This window comes from Panulirus ornatus, chromosome 13, assembly GCF_036320965.1.
Source record: "Panulirus ornatus isolate Po-2019 chromosome 13, ASM3632096v1, whole genome shotgun sequence".
Lineage (NCBI taxonomy): Eukaryota > Metazoa > Arthropoda > Malacostraca > Decapoda > Palinuridae > Panulirus > Panulirus ornatus.
In genome coordinates, this window is record NC_092236.1 from 58,586,042 (window position 1) to 58,605,469 (window position 19,428).

The 19,428-nt window shown below is 41.0% G+C and overlaps 1 protein-coding gene across 1 annotated transcript in view; it reads left to right on the forward strand.

The window, feature by feature from the left end:
* Nucleotides 1–19,428, forward strand: part of LOC139752936 (muscle-specific protein 300 kDa-like) — a 40,721-nt gene that overhangs the window by 15,920 nt on the left and 5,373 nt on the right. The window contains exons 2-7 of the mRNA XM_071669017.1: nucleotides 5,157–5,355; nucleotides 8,884–9,035; nucleotides 10,560–10,734; nucleotides 12,948–13,423; nucleotides 13,745–13,809; nucleotides 15,085–15,101. Of these exons, the coding sequence (XP_071525118.1) occupies nucleotides 5,157–5,355; nucleotides 8,884–9,035; nucleotides 10,560–10,734; nucleotides 12,948–13,423; nucleotides 13,745–13,809; nucleotides 15,085–15,101 (1,084 nt within the window). The remainder of the gene's footprint in view (nucleotides 1–5,156; nucleotides 5,356–8,883; nucleotides 9,036–10,559; nucleotides 10,735–12,947; nucleotides 13,424–13,744; nucleotides 13,810–15,084; nucleotides 15,102–19,428) is intronic.

The window sequence follows — 19,428 nt, forward strand, 5'->3', positions numbered from 1 at the left end:
GAAAAGAGCATTTACATCGTTCACACTGCAATGGACAGGATGGGAGAAAAATATGAATTTTAAGGGTAAGAAAATAAGGAAAAGATCGGGAAAAAAAAGTCTTTTCTTCTCATCGGTTGTCTCGATATTCTGATATATTTGGCCGATACTAGAAATATTTTCATCATCAAAGACGAACATGTGATTTACGAAATTACGAGTTTCGAAATGAAATAAATCACTGCATTTTTTTCACACACACAATATATATATATATATATATATATATATATATATATATATATATATATATATTATATATACAACGACTCATTGGCCAAATGATGTTTAGAAATTAAAGAAAAAAATATGCCAAGAATTGCCGCAGACTGTTGTCTCATCATTACCTTTCTTGTTGTGGTTCTTTAATAAACTCGCGTCAGTAAGATTTGAGGACTGTATCTAGTGTTGTCTTATATCAATATAGGACAAGGTGGGATGTGGGCGTATGGGAAGCGATATTCGGTGGTGGGATGAGGAAGTTAATTTGCTTATGAAAGAGAAAAGGGAGTAATATGGACGTTATCTCAAGAGAAGGAATGCGTATGACTGGGAAGTGTACAAAAGAAAGCGGTAAGAGTTCACAAGGAAGGTGTGTGGATCAGGAGATTCCTTTAAAAAGAGAATTTACGAGAAATGCTTGGAGAATGAGAGGGATGTGTGTGTGTGTGTGTAACATATATGGGCCAGAAGGGGTGCTATGAATACATGGTGTGGGAGAGAAACTGTTACATGCAGCGAGGCAGGGAGGTGGGCGAGTTGTGCCAAGAGAAAGTAGGTCTGCGTCAAGGGTTTGTGATGTCAACATGGCTGTTTAATCTGTTCACTGACGGACTGGTGAGGAGAGCGAATGCAAAGGTCTTGGAGGGAGGGACAGGTCTTAAGAATGCTACTATTAGGGAGGTGGGTCAGCTGCTGTTTGCAGATGACACGTCTTTTGATTACAAATTCGAGAGAAAAACTCCAGATACTGGCGTCCACGTTTGAGTGTGTGTGTACAAGGAGGAAGTTGAGGGATAATGTGAAGAAAAGTAATGTAATTAGATGATGCAGGGGGAGAGGGGGGGGGGCGAGATAGGATAGGCTTACTGTGAGTTTGACGTTGGAATACCTAATGAACTCGCGTGCTTTATGTACCCAGGAGTGAGCATGGGTGCGAATGGAACCGTGGGGCCTGAAACGGGCGATGAGGGAGAGGTGGCTGAGGTACTGAGATGCGTGTGGAGGGGAAGATCATCGTGTGCTAGGACAAAGATGGTTATGTTATGGTTCAGGGTGAATGTGCTGGATATGAAACTCCTGAAGATATGTTTGGTGTGAGGAGAGTTAATATCGTGTAGGGAATAACAGTGTCAGAGGGAGGTGCCCAGCGAGCACTGAAGTGGTATGGATGTATGGAGAGGATGAGTGAAGAGAGACTGACAAAGAGGATTTACGTGAAAGAAATGGAGGGAGCAAGGAGGGAGGGAATGACCAAGATGATGATGGAAGGATGGAGTGAGTGAGGCTAGGAGGTGTCATGGCATAAACATTCAAAGGATGGGAAGAGAGGCGTGCAGGGAACAGAGCGATTTGGAATGATGTGGTACGCTGGGGGAGGGAGAGAGAGAGATGGAGAGAGAGATGGAGAGAGAGAGAGAGAGAGAGAGAGAGAGAGAGAGAGAGAGAGAGAGTCTGGCAGAGGGGCAAACAACACGACGGAAATATGTATATTTTTATATGCAAGTTATGTCCAGTGAGGGGAGGGCCAAGCGACGACGGCAGCAGCAGCAGCAGCAGCTTAGGGCGGGTCCTGTGGTCAGGCCTTGGAGGCTCGCCAGGTGGGCACTGGTATACCCTCCAACGACCACAGCTAACCACACCTCTATACTAGGAGTATAGGGGGGAGAGAGAGAGAGAGAGAGAGAGAGAGAGAAGGGGGGGAACTTCTGCGATGGTGATATGGAGAGGAGGGTGATGGAAATGACCGTTGCAATGGGGAAAGGGGAGGGAGACATGCATGAATAAGGGAGGGAGAGTTGTGTATAAGGAAGGAGAGATATGAAAAACGAGAGAATATCTAGAATCATGGTAGAGAAGGACGAAAACTCGTATTATATATATATATATATACATATATATATATATATATATATATATATATATATATATATATATATATATATATATATACACACACGAATATTGTGCATATGAACGCGCACTTTCATAGAACACAATACCCTGCAACAGCCAGGATTCGAATAATCTGTTCAACTAATAAGATGTTTATCTCTTATTTAGTCATGGACATAATAGATCTCAGCCGGGAATAAGCTGAAGAAGTCTGGCTGATCGATTACGTTGAATACACAGAGGGACATCAGAGGACGAGGAGCTGGTTGACTGTGGTGTGCGATGCCTCGGTGGTGGTGTGTGTGTCTATGTTCGTGTGCGTTTATGTGTGTGTGTACGTGGGGCTGGCCAAGTGCCACTGATGTAGGTATTCTTGGTCAAGCCGGCCGGCGGCCCAAGTGCCAGGCACCTGAGTTTGGCACCTCCTGTGAGGCGCTCTCTCTCTCTCACACACACACAGTGGTGGTGGCTCTCTCTCTCTCTCTCTCTCTCTCTCTCTCTCTCTCTCTCTCTCTCTCTCTCTCTCTCTCTCTCTCTCTCTATCTATCTATCTATCTATATCTATCCAATCTTCTACCATTCTTCCCGTCCCTTTGCTATAATATGATAACTGTTGTCACACTTCCCCAGGTGCTCTTTCACCTAAATTGACCCCTAGTGTCTAGCCTTTGCACATCTTATCTGTAAAATGCTTTACCTTCTCGTATCTCTTCCTCAACAGCTACAACCTGCCTCACTTTGAAAGGCTACCTTTTCCTACACTGCAAAGTGATATGAGATTTGTCCTCATCTTCTTACTTATCTATTTCTTTCAGTTTATCTGTGTGTGTGTGTGTGTGTGTGTGTGTGTGTGTGTGTGTGTGTGTGTGTGTGTGTCATTTAAGCCTTGGTTTTCACCAGGACCATCGCCCATGGCTGGAGCCAATGACATTTAGAAGAATATATAAAAGAGTACCATCTCCCTTCTTTCGTATCTCCCTCCAACATGACATCCACTATTACCTCTCCAACAAGCCACTCCAACACTCACTCTCTCCCCACCACCTCCACCACACTTAACCCTCACACTTAACACCACCAATATGACAACTGATCCCCCAACACTAGCGCCAACACAATCCCAGACCATCCCCACCATTCCACCATCAAGCCATAACCCCAACTTCACAACACCATCCCCCTCGCAACGACCCTTAACCCTGACCCTCTATCTGCTCGTTAGTGTGGTAGAAGGGGGAATCCCCGGGATTAATGCTGTGGTTGGTGGTGTTCTGTGTAGGAGAACTGTGGCGCCCTCACTGTGGTGGCTACCACAGTGTTGTCTAGCTGAACTGTCTTGTGACGATTATACCGATATATATATATATATATATATATATATATATATATATATATATATATATATATATATATATATATACCCACTATTTTCTGATCTATTCAAATAAACGAAATGATGTTTTTCATACAGTTTGATCCGTTCTAAGCGTGACATAACATGACAGCAGTTTCCAATATATTTCACCTAATTCAAGAAATATTTCTTGTTTAAGACATTCGCCATTGACATGAATACTTCAGGGTGAATATTAATGGTATGCAAATTAAGAGGTGGTGGTGGTTCCCTACGAGACTGAAGCAAGACTCTCTCTCTCTCTCTCTCTCTCTCTCTCTCTCTCTCTCTCTCTCTCTCTCTCTCTCTCTCTCACACACACACACACACACACACACACTGTAGCAGCAGCAGAGGAGCCACAGAGCTGAATCAAATTTCCAAAATATGTATCCAATTTATAGAAAGACTTGGCGTTGCCTATTACGGAGGTTCGCTATATCTTTCGCTATTGGTCTCGTATTTCTCGCCGGCGAAATTGTTTCCGAGGGAAGCTCACAGCGCGACTTAACAGCCTCCCTTCAACCCTTCGCCAGCCCTTCCTCAGGGTCTTCCAGGTCATGGAATGTGAAGCCGTGGAACGCCATGAGGACGGGCTGGAGAATTTGATTTCAGCTTTGCCCGATGCGTCAGTACGAGTGTCGTGGAGACTGGAATCTTAAATCGGATGTAGAAAGTCGATTTCGTACAGCTGATAACGACAGCGATAGATTACTTAGATTTCTGCACTACTGACATTTATATATATATATATATATATATATATATATATATATATATATATATATATATATATATATATATATATATAATGTGTGTGTGTGGACTTATGTATATGCCTTAATACCTTTCTTAAAACTTTAATGTCTGATCAATCAGATGTGGAGTAATTCTTACCTTCCATCACCTGACCTATACATAAATTGACTTTGATTAATAAATGTACAATTCATTATTATTCATTAGTTAGAATTTTGCCTTCATAATGCAGCACTTGACAAGAGTCAATTTTCTTCATTTTTTCTGAATTGTTCTTTTTCTAGAAAATTAATTTCATTTACATTTTCCTTCAGTAAAATCTCAAAACTTATTTTTGACTTTGTTTTCATGGTAATAGTCTTTGAAATATATAAGAATGACCAAGTTGAAGTTGTACTGATATCTATATATATCTACATCTTTTCTCTCCCTCCCTTTCCCCTTCAAACATTCCACTTTTTCCCGATTCCTTTAATTACCATTTGACTTTCCCTTCATGACCCACGTCCCTCATCTGACCTTTGTTTCGTTCGACCTTTCCGCCCCTGCGCCTCGACCTGTCCTGCCTGACCTCCTCCTACTCCTCTGTCGACCTTTACTGTACGTCGACCTCCTCTCGTCTGTCGACCTCCTCTCCTCTGTCGACCTCCTCACCTCTGCCGACCTCCTCACCTCTGTCGACCCTGCGGGGTGATCTCCACTCTCTGGACCTCCCCGTCTACCCACTCTACCTCTACTGCACAACGATCTACCTCACTCGACCTTTGCCTATCCTCCTCCTGTCACCCCCACGCAACTCCACTAACCCCTCCACACCTCTCCTGGACCCACCCACCTACACCCTCAACAGTCCCTGTGCCGTGACTTGGACAAGGAGGGGACGAAGGCCTGGCTGGACATGATGCTGGAGAAGCTCTCGGCCCACACGGGCGAGAACGAGGAGAACCTCTCCGGCCGAGACAAAGCCATGAAGGCCCAGGAGAAGAAGAAGCTGGAAGCCATGATTGAGCGACACTCTGGACTCATGGGTCCTACCATGGAGGCACAGAGTACGTGACTGGAAGGGATCCTGGAAAGGATACTGGAAGGATCTGCGTGCTTCTTATGCTCTGTATCTCATCAGCTAATTCTTTTTATACTTATATAAATTGCATATATACATTTTTAGCAATCCGTCGATCGCAAGTGTACTAATAATAGAGTGTTATATCCCTCCATATAAACTCATGAGATGAAGAAAGCCGACGTCATAAAGGGAATCGAATACTACTCTCCGATTAGTCACGAATATCATGTAATTAGAACACTCAAAATTTTCTTAACAGTCCTCGACGATGCACAGGACTCAGTCCTGTGTACGAGTCTGACGACTTCCCCCACATAACGATATACAAAGAGGACTAAACTTACCGTAAATAGATGGATGGAAACACTGGTGAAGACGCACACATTGGACAACATGAAGCTACAGACATTATCAGACCTTCGAACAAACTTACCTCGATATGGCTTCGCCGATTCACAAAGCCAGATCGACAGATTCCTTAATCCTCTTGCCTTCATTTGTGGCGCTGATCCAGTTGCTAAATGTAGAGTGAAGACTGTGATGCCTTGATTCGTGAGGGAGTTTGAGATGGATCTCCCTCGGCTTAAGTATACACCCGGGAATGCCTCTATCCACCACTCCCTGAGGAGGATAAGGAAAATGTCTAAGATTCGCTAGAAATACTTGCTTAAAGTTGATGTTAATGTGGAATACATGTGATCCCACGGTACAGTCAATTTAGCTAAAGACAAAGAAGGGAAGAAACAACCAGCTTAAATAATTTAAGTGGCAATTTACATTCGCTTCTCCTCATTTATGTATTAACCTACATTAATAACCTCTTCCCAGTTTCTTTGATCAACCTCACTTTAGATTTATGAAGACCTTTTTTTGATACTTTACAAACGTGAAATAAATCTTTATATAAAGTGCAGTGAAACGTCAAGTAGATTGAGAAAAAAACAGAAAACAACAATATACGATAAAAAAATCAATAATTCAAAACTGCAAAATCTGGAAACGAGGTATAGGGATAAGAACATATGTATGGAGATTTGAAAGACTATAAATTCACTGTCTAAATGACGATTTATAAAGCTGGTAATCCGCTTATGCCACATTTTAGCACCTTTCCATCGCACTGAGGTCCTCCCACACCACAGGAGCCCCTTCGTCTATAGAGCAGTTGCCACTTATGAAAATATTGAAAAAAAGAATTAATGAATAAATCCAATGAAAACTCGGTTCTGGGGCAGCGAATGAGGCAATTATGTAAACAAGACGTGAGGGAGAGATTTAAATCGAAGGTACTTAACTTTTTTCGAAGCGTTCTATAGGTATACAAACTCTGAAAATGATATAGGATAAAGCTCTTATAGTGATGCCACATATAGAAGGTCGATATCTTTATTTTCTTCGTCAAGTGACTAAGATCCCTGAAATGTTCATAACTTTTACCATCTTGGAAACACAACCAAAAAAAAAAAAAATCCTAGTTGTATTTTACGTTACATTTCGAAGAAGTCACTCTCACTCTAGAGAGCTTCCATTTAGTGGTCGAAGCATTCAAGCTATGCAACTCGAGTACAATCTCCCTCACGTATAGACTTTGAATTTAAGTAGATATATTATTCTTAAGTGTCCAGTGTGAGAGCATAGGCCTTTAAGCTATAAGTCCATCTCTTTTAAAATACGTGCAAGTGTAATTCTCGGTTTTATTATCCGATTTTGTCAATTTATTATGCATTATCATGTTACTTCCAAATGTATATCTTCCCACTTCAATTAGTTGAAGTTTGTCCCGTCAACGCTCAAGAGTGACGCCTTCACGGTAAAGTACAAGTCCAGCCTCCAGACTCCTCAAAACCGTGTGTATAGAACTCCCTTTGACCCCCCGACACCACCAACCTCATCTCTCTCATCATCCAACCTCAAAAAAAAAAGAACTCATGACCGTCTGGTGGTAGACGAGTTAAGCCATGTACTGTAGCAATTACCGTAGACCAGATAGACATCACAGTCTACCATCCATGTTCAAGGTCCACTGTGAGTGTATGCAGGCAGTACCTACACACATCACCCTCAAAGATCAAGTAGCCTCAGATTCTCTGTGTGTCATAGAGCCTTGTGGAACTATAGAGATTTGGGTATTAGTCGCAGAACGTGACTCGTCCATAGAGCTCCCTCTGTCTTGAGATATCCTTGGAAATGTCGTCCGTCTGCAAAGTAAACATATGCCACTGCGTTCATCTCACCAGAGATGAAACAAGTCACCATTAGCAACACAGGTTTGTCAACAAGGGAGTTTACCACATCAGTGTTGCTTTGTAAATATAAAACACACGCATATTCAATTATATATATATATATATATATATATATATATATATATATATATATATATATATATATATATATATATATATATAATGATTCTTCACGTATCAACCTAGCCACAGACAAACAACAGACAAGTGTCAACAGAGACATATCAACGTGGTTTGTCTTCCTTTGTGTACTTCCTTAGAAGTGAAAACCAACCCTGTAGCTGAAGGGTCAAAGAACAGAGCCTAATTAGCCGCTTTAGAGAACAAACCAGCCACCTTCTTTGTGCCTTGATTGTGGGTTCCACGATGCCTTTGTTAGCACACATGCAATCCTTTGTTAGTTTGATAGATGAAGCCTTTTTTTTCCAGCCTGCAAACAAACTAGGCTTTATCCAGCCTACAAGCAACTTGTTAGTTTATAAACAAGCCTTTGTTAGCTCTCAAATAATTGAGCTTACAAAGTAGCCTTTGTTTGTCTACACACAAGTCTTGTTCGTCAACGAGCAAGCCTTTGTTAGCTTACAAACAGCCTTGTGAGCATACAAAGAAAACTCATTACCTAACAAACAACTTTGTCAGAATATAAACAAGCCTTGTTTGCTCACAAACAAGCCATGTTGCCTTTCAGGAAACCTTGTTAGCCTACAAACAGGTATTTTTAGCTCAAAACCCACTCCAACACCGAAGCTAAGAAGCTAGGGAACATCTGTTTAGCTGTGAAGTCATATACGTGTTGGTGATGTTTTGTAGAGATGTTCGAGTTACGTCTTACATCTTCGCTATGTTGACATCACATTATCTCCAACATCCTTTCCCTTTTAGTTATCTCCTCTTCCACTCCTTACCCTTCCTTATTTACTCTCTCCTTCATCACTGTTTTCCCGATTTTGCGTCCTGCTTTTGTCATTCAATTTTACTTCCATAACTCATTGTTTTTCCCAAACGTTTTCTATTTTAGATCTGCTGTTTGCTCTCTTTCTTCTTTCTTTGTTTTTTCTTACTTTTTTGCTCTATCCTGAAATAGACTAGATATCTACCGTATGATCATGATCAAGGCTTCTCTCTCTCTCTCTCTCTCTCTCTCTCTCTCTCTCTCTCTCTCTCTCTCTCTCTCTCTCTCTCTCTCCCTCCCTGGGGAGCACCCCCCGCCTCCCCCACAAAGCACCACCCCACACCACCAGCCACCTCCTCACTCCCTCCTGCAGGCAAAGTCGACCACTACTCAGAGTGCTACGCTTTCGGTGACGACATCCACCCCGTCATGAAGGTGTTGAATGAGCAGTGTCACCTCTCCATCAAGGAGATCCACCCTCACAACATGGACATGTGTGAGGAGCAGATCGAGAAACAAGAGAAGGTAAGGGAACCCTTCTGTGAGACTGAATGTCTTAATAAACAGTTTTTTTCATAAGCATCTCAGAGCACCTCCTCAAGGTGGGTTGCTGAGGTTGAAGATATCTATGGGCATAGAGGAGTATGTGGAGAAATCTAGATTACAGAAGACCTGATAGTCTATAATGGTCTATCTACCAGCAGATAACCATATCTGCTAGTAGATAGGAACAGGGTCGTAGATTCTTAATCTATTTAGATAGACTGATGGTCCGTGATGAGATTACATGCTGGGGGACAGGAATAGTGTCAAATTCTTCATCAATATAGATACAAGGATGGTATTAGGCAAAGTCATTTGTACGACAACAACACTATCCTCAATTCCTAATCCATGTAGAGAGAGACAACACTGAAAAACAGGATGGCTTGATATCTATTTCTGAAACAACACATAACAGCCAATTGGGTTGTTTAGGAAAGACAAAGCATTAACAGAATATTTTTCCGTCAATTGATGTGTGTAAATCTTCAAACTTACCAGTTTCTTCTGTCACTGTCTCCCGTCAGCCAACCCGTTCCGTCCACCATTACTTCCGTCTTCTTTCTGTTCTACAGATACTATTTCGGCTACCTCCCTTGTGGCCTGTCTGCGTGTGTCCAATCCCCTATAGACTGGATTAGCGGCACGTATTTGGCTGCTGCTTCACTTAGCTTTTGTGTGGAGTCCAGGCACACGAAGATGGACCGTTATGATCCCCCTTCTTTCTTCGTGCAGTCGAGCTGTGGAAGGAAAGAAAGACGAAGAGTTACAAAGCTTCAGTTAGAACAACAGTTCAATTAAAGTTTTTTGTTTCTAACAGTTCAGCAAAGCTTTTGTGAAAGTCACATTTCACTATAAATCTTAAACTCAATCTGAAGTTGGATCTACAACGTCACGCCATTGCTGGCGAGGAGACGCCTTAAAGACCCGTATCTTCCATAGCGAAATTTCAGTCCTGACAAGATTGTAATTCAATCTTGGGTGGTGGCCATCGACACGCACCTTATTCTATTTGTGTCGTTCTCAACATCGCCTCGGCGCTGACCTGTGTAATCACATTTACCTTGTCTACTCCAGCCAGCTACTGTCCACAGTTTTTTCCGTTCTCATCTCTCCTGAACGTTCGTCTTAACTGTTTTAAGGTCCCTCGTACGTTTCAGGGAAAGGGGCTATATTTTTCCAATATCCTTATCTCTACCTTTAATCCATTTGTCTATTTATCCATATATATATATATATATATATATATATATATATATATATATATATATATATATATATATATATATATATATATATATATATTCTTACTATTATTACCTCTACGTAATAGCAAAATCTCTCTCGGTATTTCTAGGTAGGCAAGTAATTCTTAGGTTAGGCACTTAACATAATCATCTTACAGCCTCCTTCACCATTGGACAAGAACCTAAAGATTAAGGATAAGCACCCATCAGCCTACTCCCTACCACGTAGCTTCTACTACCACTGCTGCCTCCCTCACAGGTACTGCGCACCATCGAGAATCAGGCGCCCATCTACAACGAACTGATGCGTCGTGGCCAGAAGCTTATGTCCAACCCCAACGCCCCGTCCTTCCTGGAGAGGGAGATCAAAAAGCTGGAGGAGGCATGGAAGGAGACCAATGAGAAGGCTCAAGAGAGGATCAACATGCTTAATAGTAAGTCGAGAGAGAGAGAGAGAGAGAGAGAGAGAGAGAGAGAGAGAGAGAGAGAGAGAGAGAGTTACATAGATACACTGACCACTGAGACCCCATGGTCCAAAATGAGTTGGTCTGGCCTCAACGTTACTAAGAGAGAGAGAGAGAGAGAGAGAGAGAGAGAGAGAGAGAGAGAGAGAGAGAGAGAGAGAGAGAGAGAGAGACTAATAAGACTCGAACCGATGATTTCGAAGTGTCTAAAGGATGGAACAACAACTCGGGATAAACTGAATTTGAGGTCTTGTTCTCCGAGCCATGAACATCCTTTGGTGGTGTTCATGAAGACAATTCAATTAAGACAGTCCAAGATGAACCATCATAGGAAATCAATGAAAATCGAGATTCGTTGATTTAGAATTAAAGCCAAGCATCAAACTCCTCACACAAGTGTCTGTGTGATGGGTTCGAATACCGTCTCAGGTTGATGATGTCTGTTTGAACCTTCTGTTCTCTGGCTGCTGACCTTATTCACACAATAGCAGACGTTGGCCGTCTTCAGTATCACAGACACTTTGGAAGTAATTGAGGAGTTTTCTATGGTCGATCTAGTATCACAGCTGAGAACCCCATCCGTTCTTACTTGTAGGATAACAAGAACATGAAAATTATTAGAGTTAGTGGATACATGCATTGAATAGAGTCAGGGGTTTGGGGGGGAAATAATGAGAGAGAGAATTATGACGAAAGGGGAAGAGGCTTGTTGAAAAAAAAACCTGATCTTTAAGGGCCCAGGTTATAATCAAGAACGCATTGCCCTTATCAAAGGCCGTACCTTCGTGCTCAAGGGCCGTACCTTCGTGCTCAAGGGCCGTACCGCCGTGCTCAAGGGCCGTACCATTTTCTTCGATGGCCTCTTAGTCGCGCTCAGAAGGTGCCAAAAAAAGAATTCAAAATGGCAGATGTAGGAAATTCTAACACGTAGTAAAAAGGAAAAAAAAAACTGGAAATGCCATAAATTAGAATGGAAAATTAGAATACTACGTTCTTAATTCTCAGCCTCGCCGCTTGTGTCTCTCTCTCTGAATGGAAGTGTGTCAAACCCATTGCGTCAGACCGAGTCAGTGGGACGAGGCAAGCCCTCCTGTGTCTTTCAAAGTAAGCGTGAGCAAACGTCCCTCACACACTGCTTCAATTGAGATGCCGTCTTGAGGGTGTTTGCTCTAGACCATGGCTGAGGTTTGATACAGGAGAGAACAAACAAGAATTAAAAAGAGTAGTTTCACGCTTGGAACTGCTCTTGCTCTCACGTCCTTACAGATGTATACATATGGATTGCATTTCTCATTAAAGTCTTTCTCGGTCTGGCGTCTCACTACATTCTGGTTGATTATCAGAAAGTCTGTAGGATATTTTCATGTGGTTTTCTCTCTATCGTTTATATCTACGTGTGTTGCTAGAGGACAGAGCTAGTGTAACTACAATATGATCCATAATGACTTATGGAATACCTCCGACACAACGTTGGGTCAAAGTTCTACTAATCTTATCACGAAATGCAGTCTCCAATGACGACTGTATATATATGCCTCCATCTTTAGACAAACAGACATGTATATGTTGCACAAACATTCATAGTTCTTGAGAACACAGTGTTAAGGTAACTTGATGTCTGTAGGGGATTCTGATGCCAGATTCTCAAGGCAATAAGACTCACTCTGAAGGCATAAATGAGCCCAGTGGTATCGAGTCATCCCCGGATATCCAAGTGTTTGCTTTCCCACTCACTGTATCCTCACGTCAAGGGAAGTGAGAGCGTAAGGCCCAGCACTACGTAGTTAATCTCCAGAGAACTGATGGCCAGGGATGTCAGTAATTACGTAGTTATTACTTGTGAAGGAGGACATATCTGGGATATCTTTTTATCACGCCTCGTCAAGCGTCTGCTCTTAGGCGAAGTGGGAAAGATAAAAAGATTCATCTTAAAAAGTTAAGAAGTCTATAGGCTGTTCTTTTAGCATCAGATTTGTGATGTTTCTAAAGAGAAAATAAAAAGAGTTGATCAATGCGTTTATATACATTGATGATGACGAGTCTGAAATACAGACATATCTAAAGTCTTCTTCACATACATGTATATTTGTGTAAAAGAATTATTCTTTGCCTCATTCACTTGTCTGGCACAGAGCCATTAGGAACTGTGACCCATTAATCATCTCCTTTATTTCATCTTGCAGACGCCTTCAAGGATTGGGATGTATACGAGCAACAGAGGCAGGCCATTTATACCCCTATAGAGGCGCTGGAGGATCAATACAAGACCTACAAGAAGATCTACGACCCTAAGAAAGGGTCAGATTGGCTCGAGAGAAAGAAGAAGAAGGTCGAGGAATACAGGAAGTCTGGCATCGAAATCTATGAGATCATCAAGAGGTGTTTCAAAACCATCATCACCCTGGCTGGCGAGGACAAGCGCGAGTTCATGGAGAAGGACATTCTCGAGATCGATGAGAGACAGACCATCGTCGAGAAGGTGGACAAAACGCTCCAAGAACTGACAGACTTCAACCAGAAACTCCACAAATTCGTCAGTACACTGGCCGAGCTGCGGGCCTGGATGATGCCGGCCTGTGAGAAGCTTAACTTCATCACAACATCCGTCGACCTCTCGCCCGAAGACCGAGTCAAGGAGATCTTCGACCTCCAGGGACAGGTAGGTTAATGGCAGCTGCCATGTCACGTCCACATGAGGACCTCCAGGTGCCAGGTGGTTAGGCCAGGTGGGTGAATGCCAGCTGCCATATCGCGTACAAGGGGTGATGCGATACTTGGCTCGCTGTTTCTGATATATTAAGAACTACATCACCTCAGACGTAAGCCTTTCCTGATCTTAGAAGGTCACGTATAGCCAAGTTCTCATGACCCGAGACAAACCTATTCCCTTTTATCTAGCTGACCTGACCTGACCTGTCTCCTTGTGCTCACATTTCCACTTGACCTGATCTGACCTGGTTCCTGGTCCTCTCTCCCGCAGGTTAACGAGCGACTGCCGTTGATGGAGCCCTTGGAGGCTGACTGCCACGCCCTTCTTGACGGTGAGTCTCATGGCTTGGGAAGGACCACCTTCTCTCCCCTCATCTCACCCCAGCCACTCTCGTCCCTGCCACTCTCACCCCTGCCACTCTCACCCCTGCCACTCACCCCTGCCATTCTTACATAACATTGTGTTCATCTGGGATGCCACCTGCGAGCGGTTACCCAGCGAGTGAGAGGTCATCTTCCACGAGGCTGTATCATCGTCAGCGGACGAACGTGTTCACATCCTCGTCGAAAACCTTTCCCTCCCTAAAGGAGCCCACCTTACCCTGCTCCTGCGTGGAGCACAAAACCTCAAGGCTGGAGGAGGACCAAAAGGGGGATCCTATGGTTGTATAACTAGCCAACTACATGATGTTATCCAAGGGATATACGATATCCAGTATTGAGAAGAATTATATCCTTCGACGTGTTCAAAAACGATCTTGTTTATCATTAGATTTATATGACTATTAATGGGATGATTGTTATCAGTAGATGGGTTGAGTGTTATCAGTGGGTGAGTTATCAGTGGGTGGGTTGAGTGTTATCAGTGTCTATCCATGTTATCAGTCACTGAGCCTCCTGTATTAGCTCCGGTGTCATGTTCCTGTCTCCCTCTCATGGTATGTTCTTTCGTGATTTTACCAAATTCTATTATACAAGCAGAAGTGACTTATAACTGTTCATATATTCTTACTACAGAGATTTATAACAAACTTCATACAATTAGCAGTCAATCTAAAGCTAAACAAAATCCTTTTGTTAAATTCTAAGATATATTTCCTAACATGATTTTTCGTCTTTTCTTTTTCTCGTGTCTCCCGCTGCTGTTATGGAAATCTGGCGATTTTCCCATACCTCCCGCTACGGTGCCGGATATTTGGTGATATTTTCTTTTATTCTCAACAGTGCCGGGTAAGTCAATAGAGTTATAGAAGCACCAAGAATATAGCAATACATATACATATCTATATATATATATATATATATATATATATATATATATATACTTATATACACATACATATATGTACATAGATAGATAGTAAGGATGTTATAGATATATCATTCTTAACTAGTTTGTAAACTACATAAAAGTCAATCACTACTTTATCTTCGAGTTATTTCATCGTAAGGCTCATTACAGGCTAAAGATTTTATATCAGTTACTTTACAGGTCAAAGCTATTCTGCCTCTGGCTGTGTTACAGGTCAAACGTTTTCCATCAAGAGTTAAACTACAGATAAAAGGTTATCATTCACCTCTATTACAGGTCAAAGGTTGTTCAATCTCCAGCTATGTCTCAGGTCAGAGTTCATTTTGTCTCCAGCTGTATCATAGGTCAAGGGTTATCTGTCATATGTGGTAGATCAATGGTTCTCTGTCTTCAACTCTGATACATGTCTGAGGTGTTTTTTCCTATCCTTATCTCCATAGTTAGTCAAATATATTTTCAGCGCCTTAAGCTTCACTTTACGTAAAGGGTTATTTACTAGTTATAAAGACTCTCTCTCTCTCTCTCTCTCTCTCTCTCTCTCTCTCTCTCTCTCTCTCTCTCTCTCTCTCTCTCTCTCTCTCTCTCTCTCAAAACATCGGATCCATTTACCACTATCATCTTTAAATCTTAGCTGGAGGTTAGATCTTCTCTATGGGTTCGTGAAAGCCATTTTCAATCTTGGTCCTGAAGACAATCAGATAACGAATCAGAATCCTGAAACACCAAAGTCACATTCCAATGCCTGATGTGGTTTCAGACTCTCTCTCTCTCTCTCTCTCTCTCTCTCTCTCTCTCTCTCTCTCTCTCTCTCTCTTTCTTCAGGACTTCCACATGGTCTATGGTATCCAAATCTCGCATTGCAATCCCATAAGTCGGACTTTCCGTTATCTTGACTCCATACATGTTAAGATATACACACATTATCTTATCTTCAAGGCTGACATATTGTCTTGTTCTCTTCTTCGGAGTAATTTCAAATTCCTTCTGTTCTAAGGTCTTTCGTTCATCGGGTTCTTCATAATTCATATAGTCATGACATCATGTCATTCTTCAGTTTTGTATGTGACACTTTTATTTCATCCTTACGAGGTTACTAATACTTTCTTTTTTTTGTTTTGTTTTCTTCAGTTATTTATTTTCAGTATAGCTGTTTATTTCATTTACCAATAACTAAAATTCTCAAAATGGTCAGAGACTCTCACTCCCTAATATTAATTAATGTCCAGATTTTTTACATTTTTTTCCTGCTGACGACATATTTGTTCGTCTAATGTCTGCGTTTTTTTTATTTTGATAAAAACTTAATCTTTTTCATTTAATAGAATTTAGAAATACCATATTTTTTGCTCAAATCCCTTAACCCTCTCATGTTTTTGTTTTTTTTTGTCTCATTTCAAAAAAGTAAATTAATTTTTTGAAATGAGTGCCTAATCCTTTTGGTTGTACCCATATTTTTCTTTTTTTGTTTTGTGCAAATTTATTTTTCTCATGCATTTGTTCCCACATTTTGCTAGTGTAATTACCAATAGATGTAGACAATATATCCCAAAAGGTTCCATGGAGTTAAGAATATGTCACTTGTATAATGAGAGAGATTTTGCACTTAAATGAAAAATATCTTACATTAACCTCTAGTTCACATTAAAGATGTCAAACAAAAAAAAAAATATATATATATATATATATATATATATATATATATATATATATATATATATATATATATATATATATATATATATATATAATCTCTCAAACTCCATAGGGCTCGATACTAAAGGAAGTCAGTTCCCGTATATCATATATCTCATTTTTGTTCTTTCCTTCTTTCCTTCCTTCTGTGGATTGATCGTTGAGTGCCCAACTTCTCATCACTTCATTCAGCGATGATCAATGCTCATCCTAATTTCAGCTGTGGACGGTAAGTTCAGGGAGAGAGGAGTGACGGGGTGGGTGGAAATTTAAATGTCACCTCACCTTGATGGTTACTGGAGGTTGGGGAATAAATGGTGTTAATTTGGCCTTCAGTGACGACTGTTGCTCCTGGCGAGATAATTGGAGGTCGTTATGCAAATTGTTTCCTCCAGTCTGGTTCCAGGTCCAGTAGTTCCTTGTTTTATGTCTCATGAAGCTGCCAGCGAACCAGCTTGTCCTCCTCATCCACCTTATTGTGTCCGTCAGATGATGAATATTTCATTAATGGTCTTTAGTTACCTAGATTCCCCACCATCCCCAACTACTTTTTCCATGTCCCTTACTTTACTCCCTCTCTTCCTCCTTCCCTTGTCCTTACCCTCCTTTTCCCCTCCCTTCCTGACCCTTGAAAGACGACTCCTGTTTCTTATTTCCTTGTGGTTTGTTTCCCATCTATTTGTCATTTCTCCTTCCTTGTGAGATTATCATTTTTATCATCATTATTACTATTATTTTCATTATCATGTAGGGGTTTACCCAGCATCCAAACATTACTTGATTGCGCAGCGTTCAGCACACTTAATGACACGCACAGTCATTGACAGTGGACTTGGCTTGCTCCCTGAGCGCTACGAAAGCTCCATAGAAGAGAGAGACTATTGAGCTACAAGATTCAAGGGAAAACTGAATAGCGCAAAGATCGAATAGATACAATCTTCTATAAATACCGGTATTCGTATGTCACACAATCTTCTATGAATAACAGGTATTCATATGTCACATACTATCTTCCTTGTGTATCTTTACCATTAGGTTATAATGCTCTGGGGAATCATGCATATCTTCCCTTCATTTCTACCCTCGTACCTTAAACACGAAAATAAGTAGTAAGCAAAATCGTACTTACAGACAGACAGCTCCTTAAATTGACAATTTCTTAAATTCTTAAATGAAAACCTATCACAATGCTTCGCATGATAATTAATGCAATTCTTGTAATGAAAATTACCCCTCGTGTGCAATTATCAATGTGTTTTGTTGAGATACGAGAAATTTCTCTAATCTTTGACAGACATTTACTTTGTTTTACACTTTCTATTCTTCCGTTTCAAAGATCTTCGTCTATTGCATCACGTTAACGTCATTTTCGTCTATCTTACTCAAAAAATTAGTTTTTCATCAACGCTATCTTATCTATCTTGCCTGTTGTTTATTCTAAGTTATTTTCTTTATATTTTGAACATTCCTTCAATTTTGTCATTTGTTTTTTCCCATTGTTTTGTCGTTTATTGTCTCGGGTATTTTTTGTGGGGGTTGTCCTCTTTTATCTACCTACATTTCCCACTGCTTATACATATTTTCTTCTTTTTTTTTTACTATCTTCTTCGCCGTCTCCTTCCCCCCCCTGGCGTGGCATCACCACCACCACCGCGTCATCGCCTCCAACAACAGGTGAAGGTAAGCTAATAAAGAAATCCTAAATTGACATGATATGCTACGTAATGCAGCGCAATACGCCAGCGGTAAAACACTGTCGCGCGAAACAATTAGCTTAGAAGAGGTAAAAATAAAATGTATTTTAAAAGGGTTATTGAAGAAGATTTATCTAAGATACATTAGACATGTATCAGACATTTTATACATCAGACATATCAGAGAATGACAGATACCACAGCCCCATACAACGTTGACACAGACTCTATAATCACACAGACATTCCACACAGACATGTAACAGAAGGACACAAGAGTCTACAGACATTCCAGAGGTGCCACAGTCACAGACGATGAAAATGATCAAAGTCTTCAATTAAACCTTGAAATGTCAGACTTAAGGACATTATGACATTCCTGATATAAAATCAGATCATAATGTTTTGGGTAAAGAGATTTGAGCATTTTAATGATGTCATTAATGTCTTAGAGTCAACTGAAAGAGATATGTTAAACTCTGTGCTGACCAAATAGGCATTTATAGAGCTGTGTTTGTCTTGATGGATGATGCACGAATGAATGTGTTCGTCTTGATGGATGAAGATATACACTAACAATGAACTCTAGTTTTGGTGGATGGCGAAACAGATATACATATAGCTATGTTTGTCTTGATGGATGAAGAAATATACCTATAAAAACTCTTGTTTACCTTGTTGGATGACGAAAGCTACGTACACACGTATACAGACTTCGACTTGGTGCTTATCTGACCTCTTGCCTTGCATATCTGCCACATTTGTGCAGTCTGTATACACCCACCGCTCTCAACACGAGCAACATTCATCTGAAACGTAAAACGAAAATGTATATTACGACATCATCTCTTGAAAATTTGACTACCATCAGTCTTATACATCCTCTGACATCTTTGTATGACCTAACTCCAATACAAAGCCTGCAAGACTCACCCTGCGTCATACAGCTTCCTCCTAGCCTTTATTCATCAAATGAATAATATTAAAAAATGTGAATAACTGTTCCCGTAATTTTTGGCGCATTTTTGTGGTTGCCGTTGGCGTGTTTTCGAATTTTGGCTTCATACCAATTCTACCAAAGCCATTTTCTCTCTTCCACACATGCACATCCTAATGCAGAAATGGTTGACATTTATGTGTACTCTACTTGCGATTTTCATTTTTATTGCAGCAAAGGAGATACGCCCCTCTAGACCGCAGCCCAAGGGATATGGATGAGGATACGAAAAAAAAACATATGAATTAAACATATGGTAAA